At 44.6% G+C, this 17,895-nt stretch overlaps 1 protein-coding gene across 4 annotated transcripts in view; it reads right to left on the bottom strand.

Moving 5' to 3' along the window:
* ADGRB1 (adhesion G protein-coupled receptor B1) overlaps window positions 1-17,895 on the bottom strand; it is a 263,519-nt gene that overhangs the window by 75,891 nt on the left and 169,733 nt on the right. For all 4 annotated transcript variants that reach the window (XR_014942377.1, XM_032442930.2, XM_015856457.3 and 1 more), the window contains one exon: window positions 5,175-5,313. Coding sequence is in view for 3 of the 4 variants with exons in the window: in XM_032442930.2 (XP_032298821.1) it covers window positions 5,175-5,313 (139 nt within the window). In the remaining variant the exon portion in view is untranslated. The remainder of the gene's footprint in view (window positions 1-5,174; window positions 5,314-17,895) is intronic.

Below are 17,895 nucleotides of genomic sequence, written 5' to 3' on the forward strand. Positions count from 1 at the left end.
TCTCATTATTTCAATATCAGGAAATTTCAGGAAATATTTCCAGTTCAAGGGCTCTGTTAAGAAGAGGCACAATCAGCTGAGACGCTCCACATGCAGCGGGGCAGGGTGACAAGGTGCTAATAGCACAAATGTGTGATTTGGACCTCAGAAATCCAAACACTCACAGCGCTGCCCTGGCACAGCTCTTGTTAGCTGAGCAAGCGGAGGTTCCTAATGCTCTGCTGGGGAAATGACAGCACTCGGACTTCTCTATAGCACCCTTCAGGCTCAGGGCACCGTACAAATGAGGATGCATGCAGGCTTGGATGTCACCTGCAAGGGTGCTGCAGCTGGGGAAAGGGAAGCAGAAAGCAATGAAGTGATTAGCCCAAGGTCACGATTTCATCTGCAAGCACAGGGAAAGCTCTCAGTCCTGTGGCTTAACCAATATACACACAGATACACCAACCTACCGAGCTCTTCACTAGACCTACAGTGCATGACAGGAGCGGTTTGACACCTTAGGAACTCAAACCAAGCAAAAGTGAGAACTTTCCCTTCAAATTCTTCAATCAAAGAGTTAACATTGCAGCAGAAGCAGCATTATTCTTAAGGAAACCTTTGAATAACTGTGAATTTGAGAGCTGGTTATTCCGAAGGCACGCAAAAGTCTTTGTTCTTATCCAGACCCCAAATCTCAGGTGATAAACAATGGTAGAATATAAATGTTAAAATATTCATCTCCAAATAAAGTGCTCTGGTCTTATCAAAGTGAAACACTGCCATAATTTTCCATCAAAAGTATCATCAGCCCATTCCGAGCAGCCATTCTGACCCAGCCAAGATGCACACTGTGAGTCTATTCTCTATGCTTCATTATTTCCCCAGGGTAAAAAGGATTTTTTCTCCTCTGCTGCACAGACATCATTGGGATGTTTTCAGTTTTTTTTTTTAAAAAAAAGAAGAGAAAAAGGAAAAGATAAAAAAGTAAATGTTGTGAGTCGAGAGAGGAGCTCTGAACTCGTTGTCCCCTTAGGTAAAAGGTATACCACAAAATGTTCCTTGCCTTTGTGCAAAGTGAAGCTAACAGCATAAAATCCACTTCTTTTTTTTTGTATTGCAACAAGCTGGGACATTGCATGTCACTGCTACGCTTACCATCTCACCAACACATTTCCAAGTGAACTCAGTACTTGAATTTGTACGCTACCAGTTCTCTAAGAGCTCAACTTTAATACTTGGTTGACTCCATAAAGACCAGCCATGGTGGGCAGAAGAGACAACATAAGCCAACTCAGACAAGACAGCCAAAGACTGAAAGGCTGCCCTTGCAAATCCTCAGCCTCCTGCTTTCCTTCCCTCTGTTGATGGGCTGATGGTTGGACTACATAATCTCAGTGGTCTTTTCCAACCTTAATGATTTTATGATTCTCCCCATCTCCACCAAATTGCCAGGAAACATTGTAAAACACCATCACAAGACCCTTCATCAAACTTATCACATCTTGCAAAGGTGTAGATCGAACATATGGCTGTGTAATTTCCTTTTGCCCTTATCACTCTCCCTTCCTTCATCATTAGCACTGCTATTATGTGGGTGTAGCATCAGAGTGCGTCAGTACCATTCCTCTACCAAGCTGGGAACGAGGTAAAACCAAAATGAAAAGACAGAAGCAAAACCTTGTCTTTGTTCTTTAATTTAAGAGCTTTTAGTGTCCAGTGACAGTCAGACAGCAATCCAGCCAAACTAACAAGAAAAAATGCCTCTGTCTAATCGAAATAGTGGGATCCAAGGGAAATCAGACCCAGAGAAAGAGCTGAACTCAAAGTCTAGTTTTGGGCTGGGTATGAACAGCTCCATCATAGTTTAGGGGTGTCTCTTTCCAAAAGTGCTTTCAGAACAAGCCCATAACTCCATCACAAGCAAGGAAAACTGCTTCCTTTCCCTGTCACAAAAGCAACATGCAGGAAAACTTCATCCTTGGCAGCTCTGAATCGGCCGCCTGGGTAGCAACACTCATCCACTACAAACCTTTTCAGGCCCCTTTTCACTGCAAAGAAGCTGTGCCCGTAGCAGGGTTACAAATATTTCAAACTGCCAGGGCCAAAGATTCCAGAAGGGAGATTTACAGCAATAAATAATATTAATGACACAGGCGGACAGAGATTCTTGTCTGGAGAGCTCCAAAGGCACATGAAAAACTGCACTATAAATGTCACCACTGCAGACACCAACACTGACGAGATGCCACCTCTAGGGAAGGCAGGCAGCACGGAATGACACTAGGACAAGAAACCAGGAGGACCAGAGTGAGCAGTGCTCTGTAGCACTGACAAATGCTGGACTTTACTTACATAGGGGGAATTCAGGTCTCAGCTTTCCTCCAAGCACAGCCAAAGAACTCATGAACACATAAGCTGACTCCACTCTGAGAATAACAAATTGTGAAACTGCAACCCAATCAACAACCAGAAGAGCTGGAAAGAGGATGGAGGAAGCAATTTCAGACCCAAACCCCAAAGGATCAGCAGAGAGGTAAGCTGCAGATACAATAAAACATGTGTGAGGGAAGGAAGCTGCATCCTCCTGAAGCCAAGTCCAATCTCAGATGCAAAAATGCCTGTGCTGATGATAAAGGGCTTACATCAATTTGTGATACCCAGATAACTCCAAGATCTGAGGCTACAGTAGTATGAGACCATGTCAAATTGACATTTTTTTCCCCTAGCTGCTTAGTTAATAAACCCCAATCCCTCTGTGAACATAAAGTTAGCCCTGCATTAGAGAAAGTTCTGCTTTAGCCAAGCCACAGACTTCTTTCTCTGTGCTTCCCAGCCCATTTCTATAAGATAGATGAGAGGAGGACCTTCCCTGGTTGCTCAGCTTCACACCTCGGCTCACTTATATGAAGCTTTGCCTTAAAACTATGCCTGCCGCAGAAATCTTGATGCCTCTGATCAAGAAACCCTTCTAGATTTCAGTGGGACTAAGTTGTTTGCAATGACAGCATGGTGTCCTCCTAGCACAGGACAAGGCTCACCCATCCATCACCCCTGTGGTCATCACAGTGTCCAAAGCAAAAAGTTTAAGCAGCTGTAAGCTCAGGGTGAAGTTTGGAGTATTGTAGCTGCAGGATGCAGTGCTGCAAGGGCATGTATGAACTATAGAATCATAGAATGGCTCAGACTGGATGAGACATTAAAGATCACTGAGCTCCAACTCCCTTGCCATGAAGAGTAGTCACCCACCTGCCTGGCCTCGAATGCCACCAGAGATGGGGCATCTACAACTTCTCTAGGCAGACTGTTCCAGTGCCTCACCATCCCCTGCATAAAGAATTTCTTCCTAACATCCAACCTAAATTTCCACCCTTCTAGTTTAATTCTATTCCCTCTTGTTCTCTATCTGCCTACCTGTATAAGTACTCTCTCTCCATAATGCTTATAAGCTCACTTCAAATACTGAAAGACCACGACAAGGTCTCCCCAGGGCCTTCTCTTCCTCAAGCTGAAGTATGGGGCAGAGATCTGTAGGATATAGGTCCCAGCTGGTTCAGTCAAGCACAGCAGGGACACCTTGGTTGCCACCTGGGTACAATTTGGGTGCCACTCCTGTACCAACACGGTTCCTTCCCTTCTGCACTTCGTTTCAGATAGCAGAACAACTTCCCATGGAAGAACACTGTTGTAGGGACATCAAATGCAACCAACTCAAGTTGGATATTAGGAAAGATTTTTTCTCAGCTAAAGTGGCAAGGTATTGGAACAGGCTGCTTGGGGAGGTGGTGGAGTCACCATCCCTGGAGGTTTTCAAGTAATGTATAAATGTGGCACTGAGGAGCATGATTTTGTGGACATGGTGAGGATGGGTTGATGGTTGGATTAGATGACCTTAGTGATCTTTTCCGATCATCACAATTCTGTGATTCTATGAACTCTTTCTAGGTCCTTTCCAAACAGGAACATGCTCCTACCATCAAACCTTCTTCAACCAGAGCACTGCTTTGGAAATAAGAAGCTCAGTGCCTCATTCCAAAGGACCCAAAGAGCAGCTCTACACAGGGCTCAAGAGCCCACTTGGAGTAGCTGGACCTGCACGGGGTCCGGGCAAACACAACCAACACTGTGTCTTTAAAACCACTTCAGTGCAGATGTTGTTTCCATGGTAACTAGTGGACCAAATACATTAGTGTTTCTAATAATAAACCGAACCTTCATCTTGGAAAACGTGATCCCCCCCTCCCCTTTACCAACACCACCCTTCCTTTCTTCCTTTCCCCTCCCCTTTTGCTGAATTAAGCCAACATTTAACAAGCAAGGCATAATTAGTAAATAATTGCCCGGGCCCAGTAACTCCCAGTGCCCAGCAGATGGAGGAGTGTGGAAGGAGAGGAGGGGGAGCTCCTCTCCATCAACTTGGGACAGCATCCAAAAAAAAAAAGGATGAATTATAGGAGGGGGAAAAAAAAAAAGTACAAGGTGGAGGAGATCAGCCCCTTCTGATCACCCCGGCAGTGCCCTGGGTGCCCCTGGAAGCCACTCCATGCTTTGAATCAGGGTGCAGCCACCCTATGAGCATTTCGAGGAATCTCCGTCCGAGCAGCAGCAGCGGAGGCGGCGGCATCGCTGCGCCGACAGCGGATGAAACTTCGCGCACACCCCCCTCCGCAACTCCCCCGTTTTTGTTCTGGTGCAGGGATCACCCCCCTCCTCCTCCTCCTCCTCCTCCCCCCAAAAAAGAGCCCTAAAGAAGAGATGGGAAGATGGGAGACGTGACGGGGATGCAGAGGGGTGAACAAGCCTGAATGTGGGATGGGGATGATGCTCGAAATTAAGACACGTGTGACGATGGAGCTGGGGGGAACCCCCCTCCCAGGCATACACACTTTAGCGGCGTTCCAAAAACACAGCGCTGGAGGAATGAAGAATAGGAAAGAAGGGGACATCAATGCAGCAGCATCCCCAGTCTGTCCTTCCCTCCCTAAGCTGCGGACGGGGAATAAAGGCAGTGGGGTGGGGGTAAAGATGTAGAGCCCCCAGGGATAAAGGTGCTCGCTACCAGCACCACTTGGGCTTGGGTTTGTGCCTTCCCATTTCTTCTATTTTCTCGTCCCCCTGCTCTTTCCCTTCTCCCGCCCAGCAACCCCTCCCTTCTTCATCGTCCCCCCTTTCCGCGGGTGACCGGAGGGACTCACCATGTCGGGGCTGAGCTGGGCTAAGATGGCGAAGGAGGAGAGCTTGTCACAGAGGCATTTAGTCCGGGAGGCGTCGAGCGGGACCGTTCGGCAGCCGCGCCAGGACCAGGCGCCGGGCAGGGAGGCGGAGGCGGAGGCTCTGTTGGATGGAGGCAGGGAGGGAGGGAGGGAGGGAATGGGGCGGCGGAGCAGGGAGAGAAGGAGAGCGGTCGTCAGGGAGGGTGGCGAGCGGGCACGATGCCGTGGGGGGGAGGGGGGAAGCGGTCCCCGCTGCCTCCCTCCCTATAGGATTGAGTGTAACAGTGGTCCCACCCCCAGCTCAGCTCGGGACCTGGCCCTATCCTGGTCCTGACCTTGTTTCTGGACGTGGTCTTGCACCTAGACCCGGTCCTGACTTTGTTGCTAAACTTGGTTCTGATCCTGTTCCTGTTTCTGATCCTGACCCTGATCTTTATTCTGATCTTTAGCCTTATCCTGGTCCAGATCCTGTCTCTCATCCTGATCCTGATCTTAATCCTGATCCGTATACTGGTTTTGATTCTGATCCTTACCCTGGTCCCAGACTTACTCCTAATTGTGGTCCTATCCCTCGTCATGATCCTAGTCCTGACCCTGACCTGGTCCTGGCCCTGGTCTTGACCCCAGCCCTGGTCCTGGTCTGTCCTCAGGTCTCCCACTCCACTCTGACCCCACTGTCACCCCCTCACACACACACACCATGTAAATGCCCCTCTTCACACTCAGGCACTTACCTACCCCTATACCCGTGTTCCTTCTATCTCATATACCCCTCACTAACCCTACAGCTCTGACCCAAAAATCCCATATATATATATATGCAGAACCTTATAACCCTTTCCACACACTCCATATTGAGATCATAGAATCATAAATCTATCCCACTGATTCCACACATGGATAAATAACCCTACAGCTCTGTTCTATGCAGACCACATATGCCTCTCTAAGTTTATAGCCATGTCCTACACAAACCATACACATCTCCCTAATCCTATAGCCTTATACCACATACCCCATACACACATCTCTAACCCTGTAGCCCTATACAATGTCCTACATACACCTCTTTAACCCTACAGCCCTGTACTATGCAACTCACAGACACCTCCCTGCCCCTATATCCTTGTACTACACAACCCACACATATATCCTTGACCCCACAGCCCCATACTACACAACCCATACATATTTCTCTGATCCTATAGCCTTGAACCACATATCCCATATATGTTTGCCTAACCTATACATCATATATACACTTTCCTAACCCTACAGACCTATACTACACATCCCGCGCATACCTCCCTAACCTTATGTCCACATCTTACATAACCCATATGCACCTCCCTAACGCTATGGCTGTGCCCCATATATCCCATACCCGTACATTCCTATCCCCTGTTATCTGACATAGGGTTGCAGAACCCTATAGCCCTGTTCAACACACCATATACATCTCACTGACCCATAATTCCATCTTATCCCCTGCATGCACTCCCTTCACCCCAAGCCTTTCACAGCTCCACACAACCAGGGGGGACTCAAAAGCCTTCCTCCCTGGTTTTAGGAAAGGGGTTTGGGATATCTTCACAGTGTTTTCAGCAGACTAGGGGTGAGGAGAGATGGAAAGACACTTAAGGGATAATACCCCTGCTTTGTAACAGCATCCTTCAACAAGGAGGCAGAGCAAAAGGGCCATATGCCTTCATTGGAAGAGCATGGGTGTAAGATGTCCTCCCTCCACATCTGACTATCTCCAGAGGAGGGGAACTCAGTAAGAACGCTAGCAGCAAGCCGAAGGCAGCTCCAGATGGAGCCAAGCTGCTCAGCTGCCTTAGGTGTATCACAGATGGCCTGAACTTCGTGATGCTGACTCCAGCAGACCTGGCGTGAGTTGCTGAGTTTTTTGTTTTTCTTTTCCCCCAAAACTCATCTCCATGCACACACCGACCCATTCGTCTCCCAACGAGAGAAAATACCCACCCAATCCCATCAAGAAGAAGGCTGAAAGCAAAGAGAGGCTGGCTACGAGCAGGGTAACAGAGCATCAGTGCACAGTGATGATGATTTTGTTGTGTGTATCTACTTGGATCCAATTTAACACCTAACACTGTGCCTGAATTATCATCTTTTTGAACTAAAGTGAAAAAAAAAAAGGGGGGGGGGAGTGGGGGTCGGGGGGAAGCCATACTACTTTTGCTTGTAGGAGTTATCCTTGGTAAGACAAGAGGTAATGGCATTAAGTTGCACCAGGAAAGGTTCAAGCTGGATATTAGGAAAAGTTTCTTCTCAGATGGAGTGTCCAGGCATTGGAACAGGTTCCCCAGAGAGGTGGTGGAGTCCTCATCCCTGAAGGTGTTCAAAATAGGTGGATATTTGATGCCAAGGGACATGGTTTAGTGGGCATGGTGGTGATGGGTTGATGGTTGGACTAAATGATCTTAGTAGTCTTTCCAATCTTAGTGATTCTATGATTCTAGCAATAACATACAGTTGAAACAGTTTTCCTTCCACCTGTGCAATCTTTTCTAAATGCCTGAATTCTATCACTTGTCCATCCAGCTGATGGGATCTGTCTTTCCTGGATAGTCAGCTCCACCCTGTGCCAATTTACACTGTGTCTTGGGGTTTGTCAGGATCAAATATTAACTTTTGATTTCTTCCGTGCATCTTCTGACCACATACCAAGTCATTCCCTCTCCTTCTTATAAGCTCCCTTCAAATACTGGAAGGCCTTTGTGCCTTATCCCTGGAGCCTTCCAGGCTAAACAAGCCCAACTTACTCAACCTGTCTTCGTAGGAGAGGTGCTCCAGTCCTCTGAGCATCTTTGTGGGTTTCCTCTGGACCCTCTCCAACAGCTCTCCATCGCTTCACCTACTCCCTTGGAAGGGACTGGCTGATCCTAGGCTGATCTCACAGGGAATATAACTTCTGCATTCTCCTCCATATGCATCACTTTTATTTCCAAGAACTGTGCTAACCAGTTGTTCTGTTTATTCACTGTCACCAAGAAAAGTGCTTTATTTATGACGTGTAAAACTAATGACAAATGCTGAGGCTTTATCAAGCAGTTATGTACCCTCATATGAAGTATTAATTTAGCTTGACAAAATCTGTTTTCCATAAGTTGATTGCTACTAATGCCTCTGCTTTAAGGAGTATGGTATTATTCAATTATAATCATGGAGTTACCCGCAATCCCCCCATTTTTGGATGCTCTATCAGATGGTGAGTTATTGTGCCTAAGACAGATGTGAGGCTGATGGCTCTGGAACAAAGACATAGGGTTCTCTCCATACTTAGGGAACTTCTAATCTTAGTGAAGAACAATGATCTCCAATTAGACTTACCCTGTTCTTTTAAAACTCTTGCATGCAAAATTACTCAGTCTTGTATCTCTTAAAAATGTCTTCCTTTATTAGATGATGTATGGCATTGTTTCTAGCAGCTGGTGTAATGAAAAGTATTTCATTAGCTTGGGTTGTGGATTAAGTAACTAGGCTCTCTTCCAGTTATAGAATATAGACATTTATTGAAATTTCTGCATTATTATAAATAAATCTGTCATTTTGAACTAGTAGCAGACCATTACCATTAGAATTTATTTTGGTTTAGTATACACTAAATTTTCCTTTTTACTCACTTTAACAATTCTGAACAATAAAATACCTACTTTTTTCCCCCTCTTATCTCCCCAAGGCTTTTAATTTGTACTGCTTGCTATCAATTTGTCCTTTCTCCCTATCCTTACAACAGTTTTTACTTTTCCTCTAAAACAGACTGCTGTTTTTGTAGTTATTGGCTTGTTTCTCTTCGCTCTCTTTTTTTCCCCCCTATTTTGTTTGTTTTGCTTATGTGTGTTTCTTAAAGCTGAGGTGATTTGTTTTCCATTGATGGTTCTTCAAAGGGCTCCTAATTATCTGTAAACTTTTCCATTTAAACAGTCCTCCACGACAGATAGATGCATTTAAAGCTATCATTCTCAAAGCACCGAATATGTGTACATTGACACAAACATACACCCCACGCCCCAAACAACTTGAGACTCTAAAAAGTGTGCATACAATTGCCTTTACATCGCTTTCAATCCCCAAACCCAGATTTGCTCATTTACCAGCTTTCAGAGTAGAGTAGGACAGATCTGGGGCACGCATCAACAAAAGTAACCTCATCCAAAAAGGCAAAGAAAACAAAGCAAAAGTAATCAGAAAGTCTACTAAAATGGGAAACCCCAGGGAAGGTATCAGAAAACAAATAACTCTCCCTAGATGCTGTGCCCAGTCTCACATTCTTGTGGCAGTAAAGCTGACAGCGCAGCAATGAGTGCAGTATTGAAATAAAGTCTGTCCAAAGCCAAAGCCACATTTGGCATGGTCTGATCTTCATTTCTTGATGCCCAGGGAGAGCACACAATGACATCCAGGCCAAGAAAAATATTAAACAACAACGCAACAAAAACAGCCAACAATAAGCAAATGAAAAAGAAATCAACACATACACTAACAGCCCTTTGTTCTTGTAAGATCTGTTCTGATGCCTGCTTATTTATCCCATTGCATTCAAAGAAATCAGTTGGATCAAAGCCATGTAGTTTTCTCACTTTACTATAAATCACATAAATGATGAGTTCTGCGGGACATGCTGAGTCAGAAACTTGGTGTAAATCGTCTCCAAATAAATCCAGCTATACCATTTAATAGAAAATGAATCCAGCCATCATTACTACCTGTGATTATTAATTGATTTTTACCAAAAATCAAGTGCTGGGTGATCCAAAGAGATATTGCATCCATCCACTTGATTTTTGTAATTTTTTTCTCTTCCACTTTGTGAATCTGTCTTATTACCACTTTTCTTAGTCTTGCAGTCCTTTTGATATGAACACCTTCATGCCCATTAGGGATGTAGCTCAGAGATGGGCTGGGGAAACTTATTTGCTGTTAGGAGAACATGCTAGGAGTATCACCATCCTATTTTCACTGTGTACATGCCATGACATGGCAAAAGGAAGGCACAGTCTTCAGAATGCTGATCAACGGGCTTCTTGGACATTGTATCATCACAAGAGCAAAAGGTTACCTAATCTAAAGACCTAGTGAACACTTCACTTATGGCATCCATGCAAGGTGCCACTATTACTGTAATCCTAGTGGGGTGATGATATTATGAACCTTCATCAGCCTAGCTTCTTTATTTTGAAAGAAATTTCTAATCCATATGGGAATAGAAATTCAGGAAAACTCCCATGTAGGAAAGTACTCTTCTCAGAAAGAGGTATAATGCATTGGAACAGTTTGCCCAGAGAAGTGGTGAGTCACCAGCACAGGGGATGATCAAGACATGCGTAAATGTGGCACTGAGAGATAAGGTTTAGTGGGCATGGTGGTGATGGGTTGATGGCTGGAGACAAGATCTTTGTGGTCTTTTCCAACTTTGACAACTCTAAGGCACATATAGTCACCATCAAAATCCTGAAAGTACATTATTTAGTTGCAACTGGAAGGCTTCAAAATCCTGTACTGAAATCACATGCATAATGACAACTGTGTGATTTTGGAGTGTTCCAGTCATAGAATCATAGAATCATTAAGGTTGGAAATGACCACGAGGATCATCTAGTCCAATCATGGCTACCGAATGACTGAGACTGTTCATCAAGATTTGCTATGGTTGGCATATTGAATGCCACCAAGGGGTACTAATGGGATCTCTCCGTAGTCCAGGAAATAATGCCTGAAGGAGTTTTCTTCTTTTGGGATTCAGACAGAGTTCTGTCCAGACAAGAGTGTGTAGGATCAGCTGACAAATATTAGCAAAAGCCTCATAGTTCAAGGCAGATTTCAAATCTTAAGTGGTTTGATCACTGGATTTTGTGCTACAAAGGTTGTTTCACTGGGATCTGTTCAAGGAGATACTATAGCTGCCTGCAAAACACCTTCATTACAATCCTGATTAAAAGCAGGAGGAGAAAACAGGATTGTAATGAACAGGTCGTTAAAGGGAGTTCATGTGTGTGTTTGCATTTGAGAGCCTTTGTGTACAGGTTTCATCTGTAGATCAACACTGAGCCTTTATTTTCTCAGCAAAACCTTTTATTCTGCAGAAAAGTACACAGGGCTTGTAATGGAAAACCCCTACTCATAGCTCAGTAGCAAAGGGAAGGAGAGGGATTTGAGTTATTCACAAATATTGAATCCAGGTACACTAATAAGGAAGCAGAATTATTTCCAGGCAGTCTCAAGAGGAGAGGAAAGAAAGAGGAATTGTACTAAAGGGAAAATGTGGGCAGAATATTAGAGAATGGTATAGTCAGACTGATTACGAGCCAGTCAAAGAGGAACTGTAGAAATCCCCAAACCAGACTGGCGAAAAAAAAAACATCGTAGTGGGAAGGTTAGCAAGAAACCTGATGAGTTTGTTCTGTCTCTTATGTCTATGGTCATATTTACTTCCTGTGTAATTCCAGTGATGTTCTACAAGAAATGTTTCACCATATGTTACAACATGGCTATGAACGTTATTTGAGCACTTGATGGGAAAAAGCAATTAAGCCCCGTCTTGTAGATTTAAAACAGTAGCTAAGCACGTGCTTAAGGACATTCTTAAATAGAATCAATTTTTCTGAATAGGAATTTGCACAAATGAAGAGCCTTCGTTATGGGAAGAGGAATGGAACAGAAAGAAGCTTCAGAAATAGGGGATATATTTAAAACATAAATAATATAAAGGACCTCCAGAGGTTTCTTCCAACCTCAGTGCTACTGTGATTCTCTATTACTTCCTGCCTCACATGGGCTATTTCCCCCCTGATAACCAAGCAGGTCATGCAAGTGCTTGGCATGGATCCAGCTGGCAGATTATTAATTTGGAGAACCAGAGATGAAGTCAAAGCTAATCCTTTTTGTGGGATTCCCAAAAGCAATTTTCATTTCCAGCCAAAAGCTGCCCCAGAGCGCCTTTCAAACACTTTGGCTCTGTACAATAGCTTGGGACAAGAATGTACAATCATTTTGCTGCAGCGACTGTATCTTAGTCATAGTTTCTGCAGGACCTCAGGGCTGGATTACAAAGTGGATGGATTCCAGGAAGAAGGGACATGAAAAGCTTTGTACCTTTTCTTCTTTAAAAGACAAGTAAGATATATATGTCTGTATATACCTCTATACACACACACACATATATATACATATACATGGGCTGCTAAATGAGTTGTAAGAAGTCTCACACCCCATAAGTAAAAGCAGAAATAAATTAAACTTCAAGCAAAACATGGGCTACAACACACAAGTTAGTCCAGTTTTGCTGGAGTAGAACCTACCCTCCTGGAAAAAAACATGTTTCTGAAATTAGAATGCTTTACCCCTTCAGTTATGTCTGTGTAACCGTCCTAAGGACAACACAGCAATCTGTCTGAAAACTGAAGCTCCAACACAATACCTGCTTACCCAGCATTTTCCTGCATTCATTTCAAAGAAATCAAGTGTCCTATTAGAATCATAGAATGGCTTGGGATGGAAGGGAGGAAGGGAAGAAGGGAGGAAGGGAGGGAGGGAGGGAGGAAGGGAGGAAGGGAGGGAGGGAGGAAGGGAGGAAGGGAAGAAGGGAGGAAGGGAGGAAGGAGCACCTAGTTCCACCCATGCTAATGTTGGCATGGTTTCCATCCACTAAATGGGGCACCAGAACCGGAAAGGGAGGGAGGAAGGGAGGGAGAGAAGGAGGGAGAGAAGGAGGGAGGGAGGAAGGCAGGAAGGCAAGGCAGGAAGGCAGGAAGGCAAGGCAGGAAGGCAGGAAGGCAGGAAGGCAGGGAGGCAGGGAGGCAGGGAGGCAGGGAGGCAGGGAGGCAGGCAGGGAGGCAGGGAGGCAGGGAGGCAGGGAGGCAGGGAGGCAAGGAGGCAAGGAGGGAAGGAAGGAAGGAAGGAAGGAAGGAAGGAAGGAAGGAAGGAAGGAAGGAAGGAAGGAAGGAAGGAAGGAAGGAAGGAAGGAAGGAAGGAAGGAAGGAAGGAAGGAAGGAAGGAAGGAAGGAAGGAAGGAAGGAAGGAAGGAAGGAAGGAAGGAAGGAAGGAAGGAAGGAAGGAAGGAAGGAAGGAAGGAAGGAAGGAAGGAGGGAAGGAGGGAAGGAGGGAAGGAGGGAGGGAAGGAGGGAAGGAGGGAAGGAGGGAAGGAGGGAAGGAGGGAAGGAGGGAAGGAGGGAAGGAGGGAAGGAGGGAAGGAGGGAAGGAGGGAAGGAGGGAAGGAGGGAAGGAAGGAAGGAAGGAAGGAAGGAAGGAAGGAAGGAAGGAAGGAAGGAAGGAAGGAAGGAAGGAAGGAAGGAAGGAAGGAAGGAAGGAAGGAAGGAAGGAAGGAAGGAAGGAAGGAAGGAAGGAAGGAAGGAAGGAAGGAAGGAAGGAAGGAAGGAAGGAAGGAAGGAAGGAAGGAAGGAAGGAAGGAAGGAAGGAAGGAAGGAAGGAAGGAAGGAAGGAAGGAAGGAAGGAAGGAAGGAAGGAAGGAAGGAAGGAAGGAAGGAACTACTATTGATCCAGTTGCTTGATATAAGGAAAATTAAACCAGAGTAGAAATATTAATTTATTTTTTTCCAAAGGCCCTTAACTCCAGGTGGTTTCAGCTGATTTACTTCAGAATTGACACAAGCAAAATGAAGAGAGCAACGATTTAAGAAAGGATTTAGGACCTACGGGAGACAAGCAATCTTTGAGATTTTCTTCAGGTCCTTTTCTTTTTATTGGAGAGGGAGGGAGGGACAGGAAGAGAAATTTGCAAGGAGGTTAAAAGCAAGGCCTTCTCCCAGCTGTGAATTCATAATCACGGCTAACTGAATTGGAACATTTTGCAGGGGATAGGGTTACTTACTATCTACAAATTAGCCACAGAAAAAAAATGAAACAGTCCATATGCGGCATCCAGTCTGAAACCTTAATTAACATAAACAATGTTAAAACGCACAAAGAAATACATATTATCATTGAAATAAAGCATATGGCTGGCTAAATAGCCGAAAGATTATCTGGAGATAATCTTTTCAGGCACCATAAATACAGCTGATGCTGAGCTGTAATGACTCTCATCAGAAGGCCACACCATCCCACTGGAGAGGAAGCTCTGCACTTCCCAACATCAGTCGCCTCCTGGGCTTTGGACTGCCATTTAAAATCCAGAGCATGTGGCTGATAATTAATGAACACTCTCTCCCTTCACATTCCTGCTCCACAGCTCCAGAAGGACTGAAAGGCAGACATCACGTTTCACAGTTGAAATGTGTATCATGAACAGCTAAAAGGGGGCTATAAGAAAGAAGGATTCTGACTCTTTCATAGGATCTGTTGTGATACGACAAGGGGAAATGGTTTCGAACTAAAAGAAGGGAGATTTAGATTGGACATAAGGAAGACATTTTTTATAATAAGAGTGGTAAGGCATAGAATAGGTTGCCCAGAGGTGGTGGATGCACCCATCCCTGAGACATTTAGTGTCAGGCTGGATGAAGACTAGGTGACCTCTGAAAGTCTCTTCTAACTCAAATGATTCTTTGATTCTATGATTTTTTTTTGCAAAGACCCTTCTCTGTAGACGTGGATGGGTAGGATGGGAGAGGGGAACTTAAACACTGAGTCCACTCCCTGTCATTACGTGGGGTTGGAGCTTGATGATCCTTGAGGTCCCTTCCAACCTAAGCTCTTCTATGATTCTATGATTACTACCTGAATCATTCCTGATGTAACTTCAGTTCATCAAGGTCAATACCGTGGACTACAATAAAGAGGAAATGAAGAAACCAAGTACACTGCCAGTGTCTTTGTTCTTTAAACAAAAGTGAAAATCCCTGTCAGGTGCCACAGTATTCATGTTGCCGAGTTCAATAAGCTCCTGCTGATCAAACCCGAGGAAGTATTCATTCCTGACCCCAGTTCAAGAGATTGCTTAGTAAACAGCACATCAGATCCCTTCCACTGTATCACAGGAAAACTCACATTAGGAATGTGGCTTGAAGTATCATGAGGGTGTTTTTAATGTAGCATATTTGAAATCTTTTGGTCTTGTGGATTTTCTCCTTTAAAAGGATGACATTTTCCAACTCCTCTACAGAACTGTGTGAAATAGAAACAGAAAAGCCTACAGTTCCCTATAATCCCATGACTTCATGGCTTTAGGAAAGAAGAAAAATCATTTTCAGATTTTGCTACTCTGCAAGCTTTGGCTTCATCAGGTCGGCTCACCTGCCAGTAACTGCACAAGATGACCTTGGACTACTTTCTACACTAGATCAATGATTTATCCCCCCAAGACTTTGGCCTGTGCTCGTATACTCACTATTGCTATCGAAAGCTACAAGCCCTGGCCATACCTCCTAACCTTATTTTTGAGCAAAGTTGTCCCATTTGAGCTCTCCTGCTACACCAGAGTATCAGAGCAACTGTGTATTATGCATTCTGATTGTCTCTGGACAAAGGTGAAAACACAAGGCGCTGTGAAAGGATACAATCATAGCATTGTTTGAGTTGGAAGGTACATTCAAAGATCATCTAGTCCAACTCCTCTGAAACAAAGGACATCTACAGTTATATCAGGTTGCTCAGAGCCTGCTTAAAAAGCTTTGGCAGGTCTTGCAAAACAAAAACAGTGTCTAAGACTGACTGGGTTGTCATCCACCAGTATGTTCCTTCTGTAATTGTCTGAATTACCAAACATGTGTAGTGTATGTTCCAGTTAGACTCCAAAGTGTTCAGCTTACTCTCTCAGCTTTCATATCAGCTTTCCAGCTATAATTTCTCAATTACCATGGAAAGCTCATCACATTAAAGACTTGCGGCTGGTTATGCAGTCAGTCCCATTATGCTAGGAAGAATCAGATGCAGCACACCAAGCGATAAGCAGCAGCCTTGTCATATGTACTGAAAGCATTTCAGGGGAAATCCTTAGAGGAACCAGGTGCATTAAAGTGCACATACTCCCAGACACCATGGTCCCATGCTCAAGTCTCAGAGGAAAGGAGGCTTAGCAAAAATGGAGAAACAAGGTAGTAAATCCTTTTTGAGACTGCCAGATGCCAAAATAATTGTAAGACATTGCAGCCAGCAGTTAACAAGCTGGAAACACTCCCTTTGGCTAGTTAAGTATGTATAAATACCTTCAGTTTAAATGGAGTAAAAGCAATACAAAACACCTGGCAAGAGATACGCCATCCCATCCACATATGGTCAGGATGTCTCAGAAACAGAATCTTTGTCCTGCTTACTGCTCAGCATTTATAATAGAATCATAGGATAGCCTTAGTTGGGAGAGATCCACAAGGATCATTAAATCCAGGTCCTTGTTCCACAACGGACCACCCCAAATTCAAACCCTGGATTTGAGAGTATAGTTCAAATGCTTCTTGACTTCTATACAGATGACACAAACGGAGCTCAAAGGAACTCAAAGCTCACCCCAAATCCTCAGTCACAGTACAAGTGAGCAAAAGGATGCTAGGCAAGAATGGGAAGATGTACACGGCCATCATCCCATGGCTGCTCACACCCAGACCCTGGAAATGACAGGGCAGCAGGCACATGTGTTGTCTACCTGTACACAGCACCTTGCAAACCAGCAACAAATAGTGCTGCTGAGGCTCCAGCTCTGACTCAAATTGTACAGGATGCCCCAGAGCCAGGATGGCTCTCTGGCCACAAACACATAGCCCCAGGATACGCTGCTTCTTAGAAGCCTAAATATCAGAACATTTTAATGGCTGAGTGCAGGGCTAGTGGATAAAGAGACAAAGAAAAATAAATCAGGCAGATGACAGAGGGGCTGGGAATAGGAGGAGGTAGCAGACGGTAAAAGAAATTAAATCAAGAAGCCAAATTAAGGTGCTGCAGGCAAAGATGAAGATGCCGGATTAAAGATTAACCGTAACCAAGAGAGAGATGCAGTCTTTTAAAGGTACAAATCACTTCAATTCACTTAGCAAAACCTGCACAAATCTCCTGAGAATAAAGTCCTCACAGATCCAACTGGATCATGGTAACAGATACATCTGGACCTGAGAACTGTGGATAGCTTCACTTCACTTTCTAGCTAAGAAAGGGGAGTTAACAGCAAAGCAAAGGGAAACAAGCTAAAAAATGAGAAAGTCCTTGCTGCCTTAGGTGAAGGGGAAGGAGTATGAAAAGCTCTCTGTGAAGGGCCCAGTATGGTGCAAATATGTTTGAAATGATACTGGTATTTTGAAATGATATCGGTATTTTCAAATGATATCTGTATTTTGAAATGGTATTGGAATTTTGTAATGGTATTTTGAAATGATTCAGAATCTAGGGGGCTTCTGAGCCTTTTAAGGCTGAGCTTTTCTTAGTTCTACCCCAGTACCTCCAAAAGAACAGTGGATGAGCTCAAGGTGGAAGTGCACCTTTCACGCTTGTTCTTTTTGCAGCAGAACACAAGGGAGCTCAACCAGCATCCTCATGAAATTGTAAGCAAGTGAGGCAGGACACCCTCCGGCTCAGCTGCTGGGCATGGAAGATACAGGTCCCATCATAGCACATTTCACAGCGCTGCTCTGGGATTGCCAGAAGAAAAGGTCATTTGTGCTTTGCCACCTCTTCTTAGCACAAGCAGCTCACAGTTTGGAGTGGAGTACTTACGACCCTGTTTGTATGAGAGCAAAGATAAAGGTGGAGGAAACGAAGGGGTCAGGGAGTGAACCTTTTAATACACTGAAGGTTT

The sequence above is a fragment of the Coturnix japonica genome, chromosome 2, assembly GCF_054131305.1.
Source record: "Coturnix japonica strain WE chromosome 2, WE-NBRP24, whole genome shotgun sequence".
Classification (NCBI taxonomy): domain Eukaryota; kingdom Metazoa; phylum Chordata; class Aves; order Galliformes; family Phasianidae; genus Coturnix; species Coturnix japonica.